The following is a 20,955-nucleotide window of genomic DNA, read 5'->3' on the forward strand; positions in this document are numbered from 1 at the left end:
AGAGAGAGAGAGAGAGAGAGAGAGAGAGAGAGAGAGAGAGAGAGAGAAATGTGGCCAGGTAATTCGAGGATGAATCATCGTTTGGACGCCGACTAGCCGAAGCTTTTCCTAACGAGCTTCCACGGTATTCCAGGTAATAAAGTGGCCCTGGAAAATAGCGGAGCCCCGGGAAGCCCATTGCCAAGATTTAAACGCACCGCAACCGAGTCAGCAAGTTCCCAACCAGCGTAACTTAAGAGACGCAACTATGCACAGAGACGCGGCAGAGAGTGCACCGCCAGTTCTCCTTTATTACTTTCTTCTCTGGACAGTCCGCCGTATCGCCAGTGTTCTCCAATGTTCGTTTTTCGTATTTACAGGGTGAAGTTTCCGACGATGTTCCAACCAGTCTCCTCCCCGATTATCTTGGCCCCCCGTTTGTCCCTGCTGAAGCGAAATGAAGTACTTTGTACTCGGATGTCCGACTCGATAAGTTGCTGCTCGAGGAGCGGAAAAAGTGGGACGGGAGCCAGTTCCAGTCTCGTCGTATCGGATTCGCCACGGTGTAGAAGTTGCTCGAATTCAAAGGAGTAATGATTAAAGAAAGGGTTTTCTGTTTTGCGTTAGGGCAATGCAAAGAATGAGTTTTTGTTGGAAAGATCTGGTAGTGCTCCTTACTTAACATTTTTTTTTTGTATTTCCATCAGTTTTCTTCACGAGTTTTTTTTTATTCTTTCATCAGTAATGAATTTGTTGGCAGCAATTCGAGAGAAAAGCTATTACGTGCTGTACAATGATCTCACAATGCTCTCTTACTGCAACGCAACAAACAATGAAATTCTAGATCAGACAGCTGCAAAAAAGAGGAGTCCAGAGTAATTTACATGAGACCAGAAACGCTGCAACACTCGCGGGGTTTTGTTACGCGTGAGCGCAATTGAATTTTATCGGTAATTGGTTCGGAACGATGAAAATTGGTTGAATTAACCGTCGCTGCGCGAGCTGCGATCGCGCCCTCTTGCATTGTAATTGTATTTTATGGTTCGTTTCGCTTGATAATAAACAGGAAAATGTCGGTTATCTTCGACAACGGAGCGTTTACACCCCTCAGCAGCGCAGAATGATACGCACATGAATGCTATTGCTGTCATTGAATGTTTATCATCGGTACGAATCGATGGCAGTGATTTAATTCGTCCAAGTTCAACTCTTGTTTCTTCGAGAGGGATGCATCGCGACCACAATGAATGTCAGAGAAGAATCGCTGGCTGCGTTTCACCGGTTTAATGAGCCCGTATTCAGAAAGCTGACGCCATTGTGGTGCAAAGCACTTTGTTCTTTTGCCAATTTTTCTGTGACTGGGGAGCTTAACACGATTCATCTTCAAGTACGAGTACTCGGTCTGCCTTTATCTCGAATGGCATTTACAAATTCGTACGATTGTATAGTTACATTGTAAATGAACAATTCGTGCAGTTTGTTGTCCTCGGTACGCTTCTATTGTCGATTACAGTAGGGTACTTATTATTTGAATGGTGAATGATTAATAATGAAAAGTTCTGAGTGCTACTACTGTTTGCAACCATTAACCCATTTACTCCCAAGCAAAAAAGCATTTTGCCTTGGACGTCAAGATTTAATACAGATGTGTAATCTAAATTATTATTTTGATAATAAAAAGTGATATTAAATTTGTTGTTTTAAAAAGTAAATTTATGATCTTCTTTTGCAATAATTCGTAACTCAAAAGGCTATAAGCTTATCCCTTGAGTAAGACATCTCGTAGTTGGCAGTGAATGGGTTAATAGGAATACATTTTCAAGCAAAAACCGATCATTTCATGAACGAACGTCTTGTACTTTCTTTTCTCTCAAAAATCACAAATATTTCCCACTCTTGGCCCAAGTGAAAAAGGTTGGAAGCGTCCAGTTGGTGCCAAAGCAGCCACACGAGAAAAGAAACCTCCCGGCGCCCACTTTTCCACACAATTTGCCGGAGGTCGCAACAAGATAATGGTCATTTACACAACCACTTTACATACCCCCCGTACGAGGAACACGAAGAGAACGAAACGTCCTCCGTATGCGCGCAGCGAGCGCGAGCACAAAGAACACCGCAATTCGCGCGTTAGAACGGTTTCCGGTAGACGTTCTCTTTTTTCCCCTCGCGCATTTATTTTTGATGTTCCGTTTTTCATTTCGCCCGTCGTACCGTCCCACTATCCCGCAACTCCGCGCATCGCCTGGGCCCCCTCTATTCACACCAAGCTTTTACCTTTGATGAATCGCGCTGGAATTACCCGTTGCATTCGCGAGGCCAATGGACCGGCTTCCGCGGGGGTGGTGAAAAGACACAGGTGGAGGAAAAAATTCTACCCTTAGGGCGGAATGGGTAGACATTGAACTACCACCCCCTCCCCCGCCAACGTCGATATTTCTGCGCGCGTAACGAGGTAGAAGGCAGCGGGCGGCGGATGCATTCGAAGCCTTTATGGGATCGCGGCCGATTCTTTTCAGTTCTCCAGTCAGGATACCCCCGCGAGGCCAGGAAAGCATAACGCAAGAGGCTGCCTTGGAAAAACGGCTCCGGAGTCTTCCGTGCACGCGTCGTGCGTGAATTATGCACGAACGCTGATGCACGCGACGTCTGATACGCTTTAATATATGATAATGCTGTGTACGTGGCATCGCGACGTGCTTGTCAGTCTGTTCCGCGGAACGTCTGTACCGAGATTATGACATTTCTCGCGGCGTGCTATGAAACAGAAATTTTAGCGTAAAAAGAGGTAGGTTTTTGGGGGGATACTAAATAATTGATAGGAATATTTACGAGGAATATTAAGAGCTTATTTTTCGAGAAATGTTTGTGAAAATTTTGGCGAAGATGTGGATATTTGTGAGGTAGGTAATATTAAAGATATTAAATCGTAAACGTTAATTTCGTAGACGTGTATAAAATTCACAGAAGTCAATAATGTAGTCGTGTTGTAGTAGCAACGAAAGAATTAGAGTAGAATAAAAATGATAAAACTCACATAAAATTGAGACTCCCGAACGAGGTCACACGGGTTAATAATTTCAACTTCTTACCTATTGAACACAAATAGAAAAAAATTATTAAGGAATACATAATACAATAATCATTCATAAGAAAACGTATGTGTGTATGCTATAATTATTTGCAAAGATGAATTCACTACCCACAAAAGTTTGGCAGTTTAAAATAAATAAAGATTTTCACTCAATGAAATTAGAAACGTAATTCGTCTGACACGAATTATCACGTTGGTATCGTCGAGGGTTTGCTCGACCACAGAAGAATTAGGGCGGAGTATTTTCCATTCGGTTTTAATGGAATTCCGACAAATCAAATCATGGAAAGAGGAACTTCCACAGAGGGGTGGATGCTCCTTTACGAGCGCAACGCGTCACTCTTCGGGGAGTTTACGTCTCGGTTAAATGGGGTTCGCGTTACATGACGGGGTAGCATGACTGCGCACGCGCGGTTAACTACTACCTTAAGCGAGTTTCTGTCGTTTCGAGACAGGGTAATTAAGCTAATTGAATTGGTGCATCTTTGATATATGTTAATAACAGGGCTCCTGGCTGTAGTGGCTTCCACGAAGCCGACGGAGTCGTTGGTGGTATGGAAATCCGCGCGTGTTAAAGCGCCCTTCCTAGAGAGCTTCCATGTCCGGGCTTCTAAAGACTCCAATTCTTCAGCTACTAACCTTTCCCTTCTAATTAGTTCAAAGTGAGATAGGAATTATATTTAATTGCTTCATTTCCCATCCTGTGGCTGACCAACCAGAACATTGAAAACCATGAAACAAATAAAATAAATAAATTTGCGGAAATATAATGATGGATGATCGGCCACTGCAGCGCAAAGAAACAATGGAACCGTCATTGTAGTATACGCATATTATAATCCCTCCGTGTTTCGATGATAATTTCACTCATTATGTCGACTGATCCGCGATTCACGGATGAATTACCGCAGCCCGTCCAATTAAAGCGATAATTATTAGAAATGACGCCATAACATTAATCCCTTATTATCCACACACGAGAGAAAAGTGGCTTCGTTTTATATTATAGAGGATATTCCAAAACGATAACGCCACGATCCCACAGGGGATCACCGAATTGTGGAAGACTTATGGTAATTCCACGTACAAAGAAATCGAGAACGATTGGAAGATCTTTATGTAGGTTGGAGTGAGAATTTAGGAAGGTTGAAGGTACGTTTGGATGGTTGTTCTTTTTCGAGTGGAAAAACATAATCGTAAGCAGCAAATACGCGCGAACCATCGTTTCGGGGGAATTCAACGTTCGGATTTTTCCACGCAAGAGCTTTCAGGAGAATCGTGCATTTTGCGAGAGGAAAAAAGGGCCAGAAACTCGTTTCCAACGATTATGGAGCCCTGGCAGAGGAAGTTCTCGTAGGACTCCTCGCGAATGTAGACGACTTCCACTACTAACTGCAGAAGATATTTATCCGTAATGGTGATCCAGCGTGTCTACCAGCCGCCGCGGTTGCGGTTATATTTACTGTCAGAAATGGCGGAAGTTGGGAACTCTCGCGATATCATGGACTCCGAACATTCAGATCTCCCAGTGACTCTCTTCTGATTTATACCGTCAGTTCGATGCTTCCTCTCATACCCTATATTTCATATTAGTTCGCTTCGCTTACATACGTGTACTATAAATATATAGCATTTAAGCACTAAAAACATTGTCAACACATTGGTTGCCAGACTGATACTCGTGAAAATTTCTACCAAATTAAAATTCTGTCTCGAGACTGTTGAAGATTACGTAACATTTGTCGTAGCATTTAACTTTTTAACCCCGTCAAATTCACGAATCCTATCTACATTTATTTTTATTAACGCCTCATCCTTGGAATTTTGTTTCTAGTTCATTAATGAAAAGTCCTGTCACCCATTTCTGGGTCTTTAATATTTTAACTCCTGTAACCATCTCGTTTGCCACTAATTATCTACTACATTATCATCTATTTGAATTTGTATAAAATATACACAAATAATGTTCTCGTTACCTTATCCTCTCGGTTCTCTTGTTTGGTATTATCCTGAACCTTATTCATTATGAATATTGCCCAGCCATTCGTGCCGCGCATTTCCCCCACCGGATAGTACAGTTCTCAGAAACATCTTTCGACGCTATTCTTACCACAGTTTCCATTTATAACCGTGGACTCCTATAATTGCTTTTCCACTTGCTTAAACCCCGATCGAGCCCAAGGAAGCGCGCTTAAATGTTTCAATGGCAACGCGAATAATCAAGCCCAGAGGCCCCCGCGAATTCGCGCATCCCCGAGCGTGAAGCGTAATCTGAATTTCCCTTTCCTGCTCCCCCTCAGCCGTTGTCGCTGCCGGAAATTATAAGAGCCGTGCCGCGAATCGAACTGGCGCGCAGCGCTGCCAAGTTATAATCTCCTGACTGTTTATTGCGGCGTTAATTAACCGCTAACGATCAAATGATCAGGCAGGTGCCAACGGGGGTGAAACAATAGCGCGTATCCTCCTCGCACAATTACGCGTGCCAAGCCTAAACGTAAATGCTCACCGCTCGAGGGCCGTCCCGAATTTGTCAACCCTCCTTCAACCAAAAATTGTTTCGCTCGATTCTACTCATTTCTAAATAAATTTTATTTCTCAACAGAAATATGTAGTGCTAGGAATTTTGTAATTCTCTAGAGTGTACTGCCTACAAAATTGCTAAATAATTGTTACATACAATATATGGTTCTATTCGATTATATAATTTTATTTACTTTTGCACTCTGCTATTTTATTTTAATGCGAATCAATTGTATGTTATATAATTTATTCTGAATATTGTGTAAAGAGTCAACCAATTTAAAATAAAGTCCTTTCTTATCCCCTTCAATCAGTAAAATTCCTAAATAATTGAATCCTCGAACCAACAAAATAAATCAATTTTCCCAGGAAGAAAATTGCTTTTTAATGGCATTCAGTGTTCCCTGGTTGGTTACAACACAATATATTTAATTCCTCTGGGAATTCTGGCCAGTACATACGACTTTCGAGCCACTATGCGCCTAACTATACGCGCCATGTTAATTGCTAGATTGGGACCGTAAAGTCACCAATTAGACGAGACGTTAATGGGTCCCGGGGTACCGTCGTCGATGTCGTTTAACGTTTCGCTATCGTTTAACGGACGTTCATCTGATTATCAATACTTGCGCGACGAACGCGGTCGATTGCCGTGTTCGGGCGTTCAAGTGGATTATCGAAGCAGTTTATTAATCCTAAATGACAGCAACATAGCGATTTCTCTTGGTTAACAAGCCTCGCGCCGACCAATGTAGCACGCGTGCTCGTGAAACGATTGTTGAACAGCTCGGCTCTTGAGTGACAGGGATTGGATTAATTGCAATAACTTCGCGCGAATTTGAATTTGAATGATGTCGAGTTGGATGCCGAGTGCGTGACGAGACGAAACTGTCATCTGTGAATATGTTACTCAAGCGTCGACTAACTTCTTCTGGATGATGTAATACCTCGGTTATTAGAATCTCAAAGCGCACGGACTGTGCGAGCGTCAGATTAAAGACAGAAAGTTAGAGTCTGGTACTGCGAGTGTATCCTTCATGACACAGGAAATTAATGAGAAGTAATCGTCAGCAAAATGTTCTTATCGACGCTTCGACTTGATATTCCTTCAGCTAATAATTGCAACTAGAAGCAATAATTTTTCGTAGATCAATGAGCATCCCTGGAATTCTGTGGTCTATATTGTATCATTTTTCTAATAATTCCTGTCCACGTTCGCTCGAGCTGTCATCGTGTATTTTGGTTAATAAATTAATCGCAGACCTCCATTAGATATTTACGCTTGGAACGTGAATCCCGTGGGAGTAGAAATGGTGAGTAATTTTTTATTGTACTACCGTTACATCCTCGAAGATGGAATAAATTTGCAAGGATTCCCGTGGAGGCCAAATGTCAGTTCGATGTGAAATAAAATAAAAAACAGCCGACGTGAATTATTGCTGGGCGACTTCCCGTTGCACGTATCACGGAAAGGTAATCGTTTATTTTGTTTCCCTTTCCGCAACATGGAATTCTGTTTGGTTCGGCGCAATGCTGCCTTCCTGTTTTTTCTTCGGCAGCTGCACTGTTTGTAGCACGGAAATTGAAATGGAAAAACGTATCAACGCGACAAAGCGCGGGACAATCGTTGCACAGAATAATGTTTGCACTACCTTGAAACAATATTGAACTATAATGGCAAAGAATCTCCGAGAGAAATTGATACACGAGAATGAGAATTGAGAATTGATTCAAGAGAAATTGATACACGCCAAGGTTAATGAATAAAATAATCATTGACACTCGTGTATGCATTAGAATTCTTTAACTAAATCGCAATCAATGGATTTCAAACTTAAAGAATGTATAATGCTTCGAATAAATACTTTAAGGTTGATTAATTAACCTTATGTTTAATTTTGATTAGAAACGCACGGTAGAATCAAGTTTAAAATTGAAGTGCATTAGTACGACCGTAAATCTGCGATAAAGCGTCGTAAAGAAAAAGACAGTAAGGTAGGGAAGTAAAGTATCACAACAACGAGCAAACGGAAGTTAGCTTTTGGTACAGAAGCGACCACTTCAACTCTTGCAACTCCACTACTGTGGCAGTTAACTTTATACCTATTAGAACAAACTTCGCAATTTCTCGAATTAGAACGGACAACCACGGTGAAGCGAAAAGTTACTGTAAAAAGTTGCTGATAGCCATTACGTAGCAAAGAATATAATGCTGCATTCAATAATGCACGAACGTTCACATAGAATGAGGTAGGAATATCGTATCGATATTCAAAAAGGTATGAATGTAATATTCATAATTAAATAAATTTTTTCATTTATTGCAATTCGAACCAAGAGATCTCTTTTTACGTAGGATTAATGCATGTTATTAAAATTTTATTGAAGTAAATACATTTTCAATTGTACTTTAATTTTTAAATTGGCTCGATTTGTAGATTTTAAATAAATTTATTCTTTTATAAAGGGTTTAATGTAAAGATATAGAGATGAACGAACGCGAAATTTTCGCGTGTTTCCTGAGAAATATTTCACCTTATAGAAACTTTCCCTACTTGATATGATTCTGTATATAAATGTGTAAAAATGTAACACTTGTAACATTTCCCATTAAATCCAAAAATAAGGAAATCTTTAGAAAGAAGAGGAACGGGATCATTAGATTTCAGAGAGAGGCCGCAGAGTGTCGTCGGGGGATTGAAACAGAAATGAAAAAAAGGCAACGCTCGTCCTCTCGTCCGAAATGGAGAAGGGAAGAATTGCAGGAGATGTGCCACCAGCCATGATCGCCGCTAATCCAATTCGTCCTCATCCACGTCCACCTTTGGGATTCACAAACAAAATTACATTAGAAACCGTCGGACCATAAAGCGATGTGCGGTTAGAGGACCGACCGACCCGGTATTACATCTTCGTCCCGGACTTTATCCAGCCTTTATCTTTCCTTTACACGCCCTTTATTGCAACTGTCGCATCACGCAACATCGAAATTTCTTTTCACGTCAGCCTCTGTCCCGGAGAGATTTATAAGGTCGCTTTCAATTCAACGGATAAAGAAGAAAGCTTTGACGAGAGAAATTTACACGAATAAAGGACACCCTAAGCGTTAGAAAAGGGGAAAAGTTTTCGACGATTTTAATTCTCTGTTAGAGAATGAATTCATAGCTGATTTATTTAAATACAATAAAAGATCAGGGAGTTAGCAGTTACTCCTTCGTAATATTTAATAGGAAGGATTTCTTATTTTTTAAGTATTTTCTTATTTATTGTGATATTTATGGTTGTGATATTTATGGTTGTGGAAGTAAGTTCCAAATGGCAGTAACTTTATGCAAGCAAGTAGATGCTTGCAATTAAATATCAAGAAACAAATAACAGAAAATAATTTAATGCTAAATGCTAGGATCGATGAACTCATCTTCTTTTAACAAGAGATGACTGAAATCTATCCCCAGAGTCACTAAATAATTCCTTTCAAGGAAGAAAGGTAGGACGAGACCTGATACTTATTCAACTCCAGTGTCCGATTTAATGGACTCCAATTTTGCTATAAGAAAAAACAGAGTACGATAAAATTGAGAGGACATCGCAATAAAGACCCATTTTCTGCGGCAGAGGAGAGACTTACGAACGCAGGACCGCGGAAAAAAGCAATCGAGTAAATTGCACAGAAAATGGGGCATTTAAATGCAACTTCGTGCAATTCCGGAAGTCGGATCGCAAGAAAACCGACGACTCCTCGGTGGTGTTCGTTAACACCGCCTTAATGGCGGTGTAACTTCGCGGATTGCAAGGAAGTTTCGCCGCGTAGCTATACTTTTTAACGATTTCCGCGAGGTCCGCCACCAACCGACCATTGTATCATCTCCCACGAAAAGTTACCTTGTTTCTTTTTTTCGAACCACACGTTTCGAAGTTTAATTGGCATTTCTCGTTAACCAGGGTTGCCGTGAGTCACGCGCCAACATTTGTGGGACTAATCTGTCGTTTCTTCCTTATTAAGAACTTCAAAGTGTTCTTAAAAATAGAAACAAAAAATCTCGAACTGATACAGGACCTTTTTAAATGTTCAATGTTCTTTTCTCGTTGTCAGTGTATATTAAAAAGGAATTACATTTCAATTTTTACCAGCCACGAAATATCACCGATGAAAAAAGAGCCACTAAATTTCATTTACCTAACCCAGACCCGACATTTTCGGCGCGCATCCGCCCTCCGAGCGGTGCTGGCAACTTCCACGAACCTTTCCTGAAAACAACGTTCGCGCTGGAGACGCGAGAATTTAATCGTCTTCCTGTTCCGATTCCAGCGAGGATAAATCAGCCAGTGCCGCATAAATAAGATCCCAACCTCTCCAACAGTCGCTGATAATGTGTTACGAGGAACGTGCGACCTCCTGTCGTTGCGAGCATATCCGCGTGAAAGCGTCACGTTCGCGCATCCGGAAGTATGCAGAACAGGCTGAATTTAGCTCGACTTGTTCTATTAACGAAGCAGAAATTCTTTCGCAATTTATAAACGATCCTCTACACGTGGAAAGGAGAGGATTCGAATTTTATTTTTGTTGAATATTTCACTAAATAAAACACGCAAGTTTTAAGTCCTCCTTTTTAGTGTAATATATTTAAGAAACAAAACTAAATTTACAAAAGTTTGTTAAATTTACAAGCATTTTACAAAAATATCAGGTGCCACAGAAATTTTTTACTGAAAATCTGTTTCCGTCTCTCTCCTCGAAAGTATAAACATTACAGCGAGCGTTGCGTCGAGAATTTTTTCTGGAATAAATTCGTATGCTGTGTCTCTGGAATATTATATCCTCGTGTCGAACCCAGTGCATAAAATCTTAATACGATCCCGTATCCATATCACGAGAGAGGATCAATTATCCAGAGTCATCAAACGAATATTAATCCCCAAAAGATACGAACGACGAGCTGATGCGATTCCCCGGGTTCCATCGATATCGTCCAGGAAGCGTATTTCCAATCGGCTCCCCGGAGCGTCGAAAAGATTGTTCATTATCCCAGCAGACTACACAAGAAAATCGATTGCCCGACAACGGATATTAGCATCGAATACGCGAATGGGGGAGAAAGCTCGACAGCAATGAATTCAATTTAACTTGTTTTAACGGTATTTAATGAGTTCCTCGATACTGCATTCCTGGCCGCATACAGAGATGGTGCAGATGCACTCGCTAAATTACGAAACAGTTCAGGGGCAATTCGAGAAGGCAACGACCGTTCTGTAACTGTTGTAACGGTTTATCGTAACGGTCGTGGGTGTCGAGAATAGTTGACGATGCGTCCTGTAAATCTTTCATCGGGAGATAAAGTGGAATCCACGTTTCATAGACAGCCTGCTGCCTCGAAATCCTTCTAAGACGTCCACCCGGATATCCCGAGCGAAATTCGTTTCCTCGACTTCTCTTCGCTCCATTCCTCCTCCTGCCGTTTCCTCGTTCATCCCTCGACCTTTATCGATCCCACGTTTATCTCGTGACCAGTGCGTTCAATCTCGAAAAAAACTTTGTCTCCTTTCTCGACCGTCTATTTGAAATTCCGCCCCCATCTCGCGACTGTTCGTCACTCCTTACTTTTCGAGGCTCGCATTGATCAACGTTCCTCTTGTCTTCTCATCTTGCAAGTATTCCTGACACATATTGCTTTCATAGACCATGTTGCTTCTGAATTTAACCCTTTGCATTCGACGCTTTTTTTTCTGGTATCTATCAGCAACTCGAGATGCTTTCTAAGCATTCTGTTGCCACAAAGCTAAGCTTAGATTGATTTAGAAAATGAGATCTTTAATTTGAGATTTGAGAGTCACCTCTCGAGTGCAAGGGGTTGAAAGGTGATATTCATGAGTAGAATTACACCAAGGAAATTAATTAAACCTTCGTGTATTCTACACTTCTTATTATAATTTTTAATCAACGAGTAACCGCTGAAAAGCGATTTATCAATGCCTAATTATTCAGAATTTGTATCTACGTCAGGAATTTCTTCATTCTCGGTGTGAAATCGTTTCCGACGTCTCCCATAATTGTCTTTCGCACCCTATTTCATTCATCCAGGGATTCTACTTTTATAACTGGCGCTCTGACATTTCTCATATATATTATAGCCCCATCTACAATCATTATTTCACGTTGCCGTTTCGGCTTTTCCGTATCTCGCAGACGTTATTCCCAGAGATATCGTTTTTCAGCCTTTTCACCCTTCCGTGCTTCTTTCATCCCCGGAGCGTCATCTTTATTCCTGTTTCCCCTTCGTTTCTTTCCTTCGCTTCATACGTTATTCTCAGCCCTCCTTTGCCCCTTGGCAGCACTGTTTCACGGTACCTTCGATATCCTGTTTGCAGTTCATTTGAATGCATGGGGATGCCCCAGGGATCAGAAAGCCGTTCACGGAGCGCAACACGTAGGATTCCGAAACTCAGATTTATTCCCTTAAGTACAGTCAATATTCCAGGCGCTGCCGCGCGAAGGGGAGAGCTCTTTTCTTTGCTCCCCGGCGCCGATTTAAATTGATACCGAAGAGTTTTAGGAAATTCCACGCCGCGTGGAAATTGAACTCGGGCTTGTCTGGCAATTTTTTCGCGAACGGAACGCCATTCGTCAGCCAGCGGTGCGCGAATCGAACGAAAAGGGAAACTTCGAGCACGGTTACATTCAATCAAATTTAAATCGTGCAAATGAACCAAGAATTGAGATTATTTTGTCAGACTGAAATGAATTCTAACTTTTTGTTCCTGATTTTTAAACTTTAAATTAAACATTCCACATACATTTGATTGCATTTTTTACACCATTTACAGGAATAGGAAATACCAAAAATTCCCGTTCTCTTCAATCTCAATATTTGCAAAGATTTACAACGGTACTCCCCCAATAGAAATTGAACGTTTGTATAGGTTCTTAAAATTTTTTTCCAAATTCAGCTCACGCAAACTTTGAATTTTAATTACTAGTCAAAAGAAATTTATTTATTGGCTTTCTTTCATACCTGTGCAAACTCCGAAATTTAATTATTATTCGAAAAAGTCTTTCTTGTCGATTTTTCTTTCTGAAACTCGTTTTCATTCACCCCTGTTCAAACATCAAATATTTAATCGAGAGTCGGAGTTTCTTAATAACGAGACGTGAAACCACGTGAACGTCGAAAGTAGTTCCGGAGAATGTTGAGATTAACTAACCAATTTTCTTAAAAGCGAAACTAAAGCTTTCCAAATGCTTCGAATAGGACTTAGGATAGTTTACTAATCACGCAAAAATTTAATTAAACTCCAGAGAGGTCTGTCAAAAATATTTTTTCACCAAGGAAATTCACTATTCTAAAAAACACATTCTTCCAACTTGTAACGCTCTAAACACCTGTAGAACAACAAAAAACACCCTAAAATGCAAATTCAAACGCGTGAACAGCGCAAGAACGAGGATGCAAAGCTCTATTTCGGATCGTGGTAATCCAAGTACGAGGAAGAAGGGGCATGAACGGTTCCCTTGACGTGAATGGTGGGGGTTGGAAGGGGGATGGAGGGAGGAAACGGTAATTATAGAGACGGCAGAGCCTGTCGGGAACGTCTTGCCGTTCTGCCGGTAATTGCGTCGTATTGCTCGGCGAAAAACAGAGCGAGTAAGAAAAACAGAAGGGAATGAAAAGAAATAGGGGCTGGCGATAAAGACGAACGAGAAGAAAAGGTACCGCAGCTCCAGAGGCTGCTGGCCCCGTGGACTACTCGCTGAATGAATCTCGCCTCTCCTAAACCGTTGCAATGGATCGCGAGAATTTTATTATGAAAGCGCGTATTTTACTACCGTCCCAGCGTACCGCGATGCGAACCACAAATTGCGCGCCGGTAAAGTGTCGTTAACCGTGCCGGAAATCAACTGGAGTGCAAACGACGACGCGTTCGAGTTGGTAAAAACTGCATGGCGAAACTGTGACAATGATCGTGGCGTACCACGTTGCACTTTTCTTGACACAGTACATTTACCAAACAATTGTGGTGACAGGTTCTGCGGGTCACACTATGAACAGGATATATGTCGTAGAAAAAGATTAGGAGAAGATTATTTATCTAGGGGTGGTTAAATACAGCAACGTTGGTTGCCACGTCACCCAGAAATGGGTAACAGGACTTTTCATTGTCAAACTAAACAAACGAATTTCTAAAGTGAGTCGATAATGAAAATAAATTTCGACAGGATTTGTGAATTTGAAGAGATTACAAAATTAAATACTACCACAAATTTAAAATGATCTAATCTTCAATAGTCTGGATATAAAATGTTTACTTCGTAGAAATTTTCTTGAGTTTTAGTCTGCCAGGCAACGTGTTAACCTAGATATTTGAAAGTATCAGGTACTACTGATTAAATTTTGTTACCATACTCAGCTCGCTTAGTTTATGAAAGTAGTCTGTATAAAAATGGGTTCATTGTGAAATATTTTCCATTCATTCTAGAGGTGAATATCATCGTAAATGATTAGTAAAACTACTTTTATAAGGATATACGAAATGGAAGAATTTCTGATTTTGATATCCCTGGACAGCAGCCATCCAACAGTAAAAATAACCTATTGACTACCCCTCACAGTCTCCAGCTGTCTAAGCACTCGCTGTTGAGAGGGTAATAACAATAAACACCGAGCTACGATGGTCTTCGAAGCCGTGCGATAGCCTAATTTGCACCGCAACGGTTGCTGAGGCGCAATTTAAGACGGAGTTAGCGGAGGGTCCCTCTGGCAAATGTTTTGCAACATTTGGTGACCAGACATCTGCTCCTTCGCGGCAGCATCTGGTCGCCCCCGTGAAAACACGGGAAATTGCCCTAGTCCGAGCTTCCCTTAGGACGTTTCCCAGGTCTGGAAGAGGGGAACTTTCTACCACCACACCTCGGTTCTCCACTGCACCACCCACGATATTTCCACAGATATCAAACATTTAGTCCATAATGTTTATTAAGAAAATTGTAACATCTCTGTTTGAGTCTTGAGACTCTCTTGTCTTAATTCGCGCATTCAAATTACTTATATGGAACACCACACAAGAAATAAATTTTAAAACTTTGGAAGTAAGTACTAATTTGATACAATATACAGTATTTTGCCGTTTTAAATATTTTATCAAATAACATAAAAACTTGTCACATTCCACTTCCACTTAAAATTGAATATGATATACTAAGTAAGTAAGTACTAATTTGATACAATATACAGTATTTTGCCGTTTTAAATATTTTATCAAATAACATAAAAACTTGTCACATTCCACTTCCACTTAAAATTGAATATGATATACAATCCATATAATACCGTTAATAAATAAATAGCGTATGTATAATTTCTCACTAGTTTATGTATTAAAGTATCCAGTCAAATATATATAAGAAATAAAATATTGTTTATGTAATGGAACAAAGCTTACTCAGAAACCGTATCCATCTTTGAGCTAATATCGATTCTTAGGCTGTTCCCAGGCCATTGACAATCGCAGATTGACCCAAAGGGCGTGTTGCCGGTTTGCATCGATTCGTTTATAGACTTGATGTTAACACCTAGCGGAATGCGGATCGATATGCCACAAACCGCAGATCGTAAATATCTTCCAACTCGCACCACCCGTCCGCTAACACGCATATGCGAACGCACACCTACAGAGGATATTCGGTCATCGAGAACAAGTACTAGCACCAAATTTGCGGTTTTAATGCAGGCTGCATACGATGCAAACTTATATTCATGCGCCGTGTACGTATCCGCACGCTTACTTACGCTTTATTTACATTTACGTTTACTCTACCCTGGTCCCAGCCATCCCCGTCCTAGCGTTTACTTGATAGCTAACGCTTGTCGACCCGTTCACCCGGTAAATCGGAATATTTCGACATCGGCGCCGATTTCTCAGCGAAAATCTCGCTTCGAGTTGAGCCCAAATAACGTCGAAGCGCGAAAAGTGGCTGCAAACTCGAAAATCAAACCTACGGTACTCCAGCAGAAATTGCAACACGGTTGCTCCGTTAGAGTGTATCTGATTCTAAATGCAACGTAAGTGGACGCGCTACTGTCGAGGAAAGTTGGTTTCCTTCCATATCGTTTTGACTATAATCGTCGTGAGAATTCAGTAAAAGGAAGAAATAAACTTAATCATGCCAATAACATTCGTACAGGTATACCACGAAGGTAAAGTCTTCAACTAAAAGATTAAACAAAGGGATCTGATTTTACTAAACATGTGAATATTGCCTAAATTCTTTACTTCAAACACGGGCAATAAGAAAACATGAAACATCGGAAGTGGACGTACAGAAACTCCCAATCGTAATATATCAGTGTCTAAAACCTCCAAAAATTTGCTGACGCGATGGGAGCTACCCTTCGCTCATACATCGATTCGATCACGTCTATAAATTCGCAACAACGAAATGCTTCGACTTCGGTAATATTTCACGTAATCTAAAGTCCGGAAAACCGAACCGTGCAATGAAACATTTTTTCCCCTCTCCGTGAATATTCAAACGAATTTCATGAAACGCGAAAAGGGGTGAAACGAGCGTGTTACGTTGGGAATAAATTCGAGAAATGTAACCTTTCCAGGGTGTAACATTTATCAGGCTGTTTTTCTCTATTTTCTTTTTTTTGTTAATCTTTCCTTTGCGAATGCGCGACCATGTGACTGGAATAAGCAAGTAGCTCGCGTGAGTAATTGACGAGGAAATTATTACGCAGCCGCTCCCAAATGAGGGCGTAAACAATGCTAAAGCAACGCCGTGCATTACGCGACGAGACGCTGTATGCGACGAGAAAAAGGAAATCCGCGATGTTTCGTCGCGTTAATCATCTAGAGAACACCGACGTCATATTACATGGTGTGATTAATGAGCGCAACAGTACGGTGTACAGTTTAAGCGCCACCAAAAGCTCCACGATGGTCTATTAAACTCGGCGCTCGATGCCTCCAGCAAGTCGCGTTACACATTACGATCGTTTTTCTGTAACGGGAGACCGATACTGGGCTGGTTTTTGTTCCAATCTCTGAGCACTGATTGCTTTAATATCCTTACTTTAGTTGCGTCGCGTCCATACCAGCTTTCCACTTTCGTTTTTGCGATCGTTCCCTTCGGTGCACTTTGTCGGTTTGTCGTAGCTTATCTAAGGGTATTGGAGCGTCAGGGTTAAATTTAATATTTGTTTTAGAAGCCGAACGTGGGAGTTGGGAGTACGAAGGTGAATATATATTTGGTTGAAGTCTTCTCAAAGAATAAAGTACAACGTCATCAAAAATTTCGGCGCGGAACTTTCGCACAGAATAGCTTTCAAACTTCTGAAACACGTATCGACATATCTTAAAATCGAGTTTCCTTGAACACCCCCTTTTGGAAACACGATTCTATCTATTTAACAAAACCCTCGATACTTTCGAAGGAAGATTTTCGCGATTCGTTCCATTTATCAATCAACGTCAACTGTTCGTGCTCGAACATCCAAAGATTTCTTTACCGAAGTTAAGAAAATGTTTCCAAGGAAAGACGAATGTTTGGGATGAGTCAGATCTGTTTCATACAAATTACTCGCCCTAAATGTAAATAAAACAAATTACAAAAACCAAAAATGACTGGATATTCCTTTCGGTAGGTAGATTAAAAATAATATAAGACTAAAATTGCATACCTAGGTCGCCTCAATTTTTGTCATTAAAAATGTCAACAGCGAGTCTGGGATATTCTATCCGTGCTCTGGTTTATACCCACGGAAGAAACCGTAATTCGACTTTCACGATCCGAGTTCACTTTCCATAAATGTTAATTTCCGAATCTCATTTCCGTCCGTGAGGTCCTCTCAATCTCCCTCTCAACCCCTTGCAGCGGGTGTCTTAAATTTCTTCGCAATATCGCAGCGGACTCCGCAAGTAACGCGGAAAGTTATTTCATTAGTCGCGTATCAGGCATTTCATACTTCACACGTTATTACGCGTACGTTGTTCTGATGTGGTCGAGCAAAGAATTTCACGCGCCGATCATACCACGGACTTTAATCGATTCTCCGTAGCCTGGTTTCTAAGTACTCCGCCCGAGGTGGGGGTTTCTATTACAAGTTAAAGTGCTTAGTAATTACTCGAATTCCTTCTGGACTGTTCTTGCATAAAAACACTTCTATTAATGTTTGTACTGACTTTCTAAAATAAATTCTACGTTTAAAAAATATATTCAGAGAACGATGGGGTAACTCGATTTCTTAACTTTCAACCCTCAATCTTCCCCTCGAAGCACTAGGGGATACGAGTCTCGCGCGTGCAGGAGATTTTTCCTGGAACGAGGACGAGTGGTCAATGACGTGGGCGGAAACGAAGAATCCAGAGACGATCGTTGATCGATTTTCCCAGTCGCCAGCCGCGATCCTTCTGTCCGAAGGTGTTCCCGGACTGATTGCCGGGGGACAAACGGAAATAAATCACCTTTAGCGCAAACCGCCACGTCCGCTTCGGACTGCGCTTCGTCATTGGCCCCCTTGTAGAACAAGCTAGCCACTTTATCGAAGATTAAAAGAAGAGTTCGGACTTTAATCCGACGGAAACCATGAATAGATCGATAAAATGAACACCGCCAACATCGTTTATCTCGAAATAAAGAACCCAGAGATACGATACTCTCTCAGACCCAGCGCTGAAAGGAAGGATCGTGAGGATTTTGTTATACAAAAAAGGGGAAGGGTCGCGGAGGAAGGTAATTAAAAATAAATAGAGGCGTGTAAATACAATTCATCGCACAAAATTCAGTACGCGTTCTTATTTGGTAGCAGCATTCAAAGTTAACGTAGACTGTACTGGATCGGAGAAACGTAAAAACAAATATCGATATACAAACTATTTGTATTGTTTGTACGTTTGTACATATCGATGTATCGAGGGAAACAACTTTTTACATTTGCCTGTTGTGTTTAGAGACTTATGCAACTGACAAGTAATCTAATACCACTGTATGTAACATTGATTTTATTTCCTTTAGAAAAAAGATTCTATCTTTTTCTCTGTACAATAATAATTTTATTGGCTATAATATTACGTGACTAGATTGATATGTTCCAATTGAACTGTGCTATAGAAGTATAAGTATTACTGTACTGGAGATGAAGGATTTTTATGAAAGTGAAATTTTCTCATTACCTAATTACTATGTAATTTTTGTACTTTATTTTCCTCTCACCGCATCTCGCTGTTGGTAAAAATTACTCGAAAATGGAGGGGTTTCGACTCATCTCTGAATGTTAATATCACGTTTCTGGTATGTCATGCAACGAAAGGGGTCAACGAAGCAGATAAAACGGAAAGGTGAAAAATTATCCGCGGGAGCAAGGAAAGGCGTGGAAAATTCCTTTCACGTGTCGTCGGGTTGGTCACAATACCAGCAGACAGTGGAAAAAGGTTAACCGTTATCTCAGTGACGTACGACTGAAATCTCGATGTTTTCTTCCACCCCCGTGTTGCCTTCCTGGTAACCATGGATAATGTCTTCTATTGTTTCTGGATGCTGTTCGCGGTCGATACGGACACGGCGCGCAACTTCATACCGGTGAGACGTTTCCGCGTGTTTATCGATGCGTCCAAATCACACGTGTACACGTTCCCATGATGCTCTATCCCAGCCAGAATGCATTCCAAGACTGGTATTTATTCCACAACCTCGAAGTACGCTTGATATAGTCGCGGGAATTTCGTTTCGCGTGGCGTGTCCCCTCACAAATTTACAACTCAAATATATCGGGGGTACCAGAATATATTCCATTTTAATTTAGTAAGAGACGATTATAGTCAAACGAAAATCAATTGCCATTTTCGTTTTTATTTGAGTTGATTTGTATAGAACTACCTTCTAAATTTAGTTGAGAACTAGGGCGAATGTCCTGATTTAGAATCTATCCCATAAATATTCGTATACCCTCTATGTCTATTGATGAATCTTTTACAAACTCCAAAAAGTTTCACAATACGCAATCACATCACTACTATTTATTGCTCTTTCAATTATCCTCGCTCCGGAGACTCTTGCCTGCAGATTCCAGAAAATACCGAATTCCAAATGAAAAAGACGACGTTCCGGGAACCAAGAGAATCTCCTAATTTATTTGCGAACGCATTAAGTGTCCGCAACAGAGAGCCAGGATACTTTAACTCGGTCCTGAATCCAATCAAATGTTTTCCGTCACAGGATTATCCAACCGAAATACTGCAATCCCGTAGAACGACGGACGTCGAACGTCGCGCTAGTGAGCTTGTGTGAATCCGCAGATTCTACAATCCATGTGGAAGCCCATGCCGGTGTGTGGGTGCGTTTCAACGCTGACGAGAAATTCAGGCCCGAGTCCACGAATCCACGACGACGGCGAGTTCAAAGCCACATAAAAGGCTTTCAGCACACACCAGCTGGGCAAAGCGTACGAATGCCGGCTTACACGCTGTCGAGGAGCTCGAAGAAGCACGCAGGGATGCGAAGGATCGAGCACCTCGATTTCTCTTTGCTGTGGAAACGTTTGCGAATGGCTTCGAAGAAGGAGCGCTGGCGGGGCCGATAGCGTGTACAGGACGACTTTCCAACGAGCCACGTTTATTCCGAACGACTCGAATACCTGGCCTCTTTGAAAGACCATCAGCCTCTTGGCTTCGAGGGTCTTCCGTGTGATTTTTCCTTCGAGTTCGGTTCCTTCTTTTTCCCTGGACATGCGGTATCATTTAACGGTTGGGTTACGTGGAACGCCTTCCCACTTCGAAACCTTGGTACATGAAATATCAGACCGGTGGATGAGAGAAGCAAACGAAATGATTTCGTGTTGGGTTGGAAACGGGGATTATACAGATGTTCTTGTTAGAGTATCGTACTGGGGGACTGGAGTGTTATCAAATTTGGTTACAGAATGTAGAATTCGATATAGTAAAATAAAGGAGTGTTCGAATTGACATGTCCTCTGTGTAGAAAAATAATTTGCCTTCAGTATTATTCCTGCAAACTATACCAGGTCCGAACGCTTCCGTGATTCAACCGAGAAGTTTGTCTGCCGTGGAGACCATTTCAATTCCTGCACGAAACCAGATTGCGCCCGAGCCTGGCCTTGAACTACTCCTGTCTGAAGCCTAATTGCTTCGGAAATGCTCAGTGTTCCTCTGAAAAACGACAGTTGCTATTTACTTCTAAGTCCCCTTGTTCGAAGGTATTGTGTCCTCCCATTCTGCTTCCGGCGTATTGTTTCGTCCAGAATTCTTATTGTTAAACTGTCCATTGTACACACCGGATCCGAAGTAGCCACGAGGGAAGGATTAAAAGGGTCCGCGCGCTATGCAACCCTCGTAACCTTGTCCTCCTACAT

The 20,955-nt window shown here is 41.3% G+C and overlaps 1 protein-coding gene across 6 annotated transcripts in view; it reads right to left on the reverse strand.

Annotated features, from left to right (window-relative positions):
- LOC128888435 (uncharacterized) overlaps window positions 1-20,955 on the reverse strand; it is a 269,895-nt gene that overhangs the window by 35,855 nt on the left and 213,085 nt on the right. Inside the window, exon 3 of one of the 6 annotated variants that reach the window (XM_054145290.1) lies at window positions 14-3,068. The exons of the other annotated variants lie outside the window; for them this stretch is intronic. Within the exon in view, the coding sequence (XP_054001265.1) occupies window positions 3,010-3,068 (59 nt within the window). The 3' untranslated portion in view covers window positions 14-3,009. Of the gene's footprint in view, window positions 1-13; window positions 3,069-20,955 lie in introns of those variants that run through there. 6 annotated transcript variants of the gene reach the window in all.

The sequence above is a fragment of the Hylaeus anthracinus genome, unplaced genomic scaffold (genome assembly GCF_026225885.1).
Source record: "Hylaeus anthracinus isolate JK02 unplaced genomic scaffold, UHH_iyHylAnth1.0_haploid 11994, whole genome shotgun sequence".
Taxonomy (NCBI): Eukaryota; Metazoa; Arthropoda; class Insecta; order Hymenoptera; family Colletidae; genus Hylaeus; species Hylaeus anthracinus.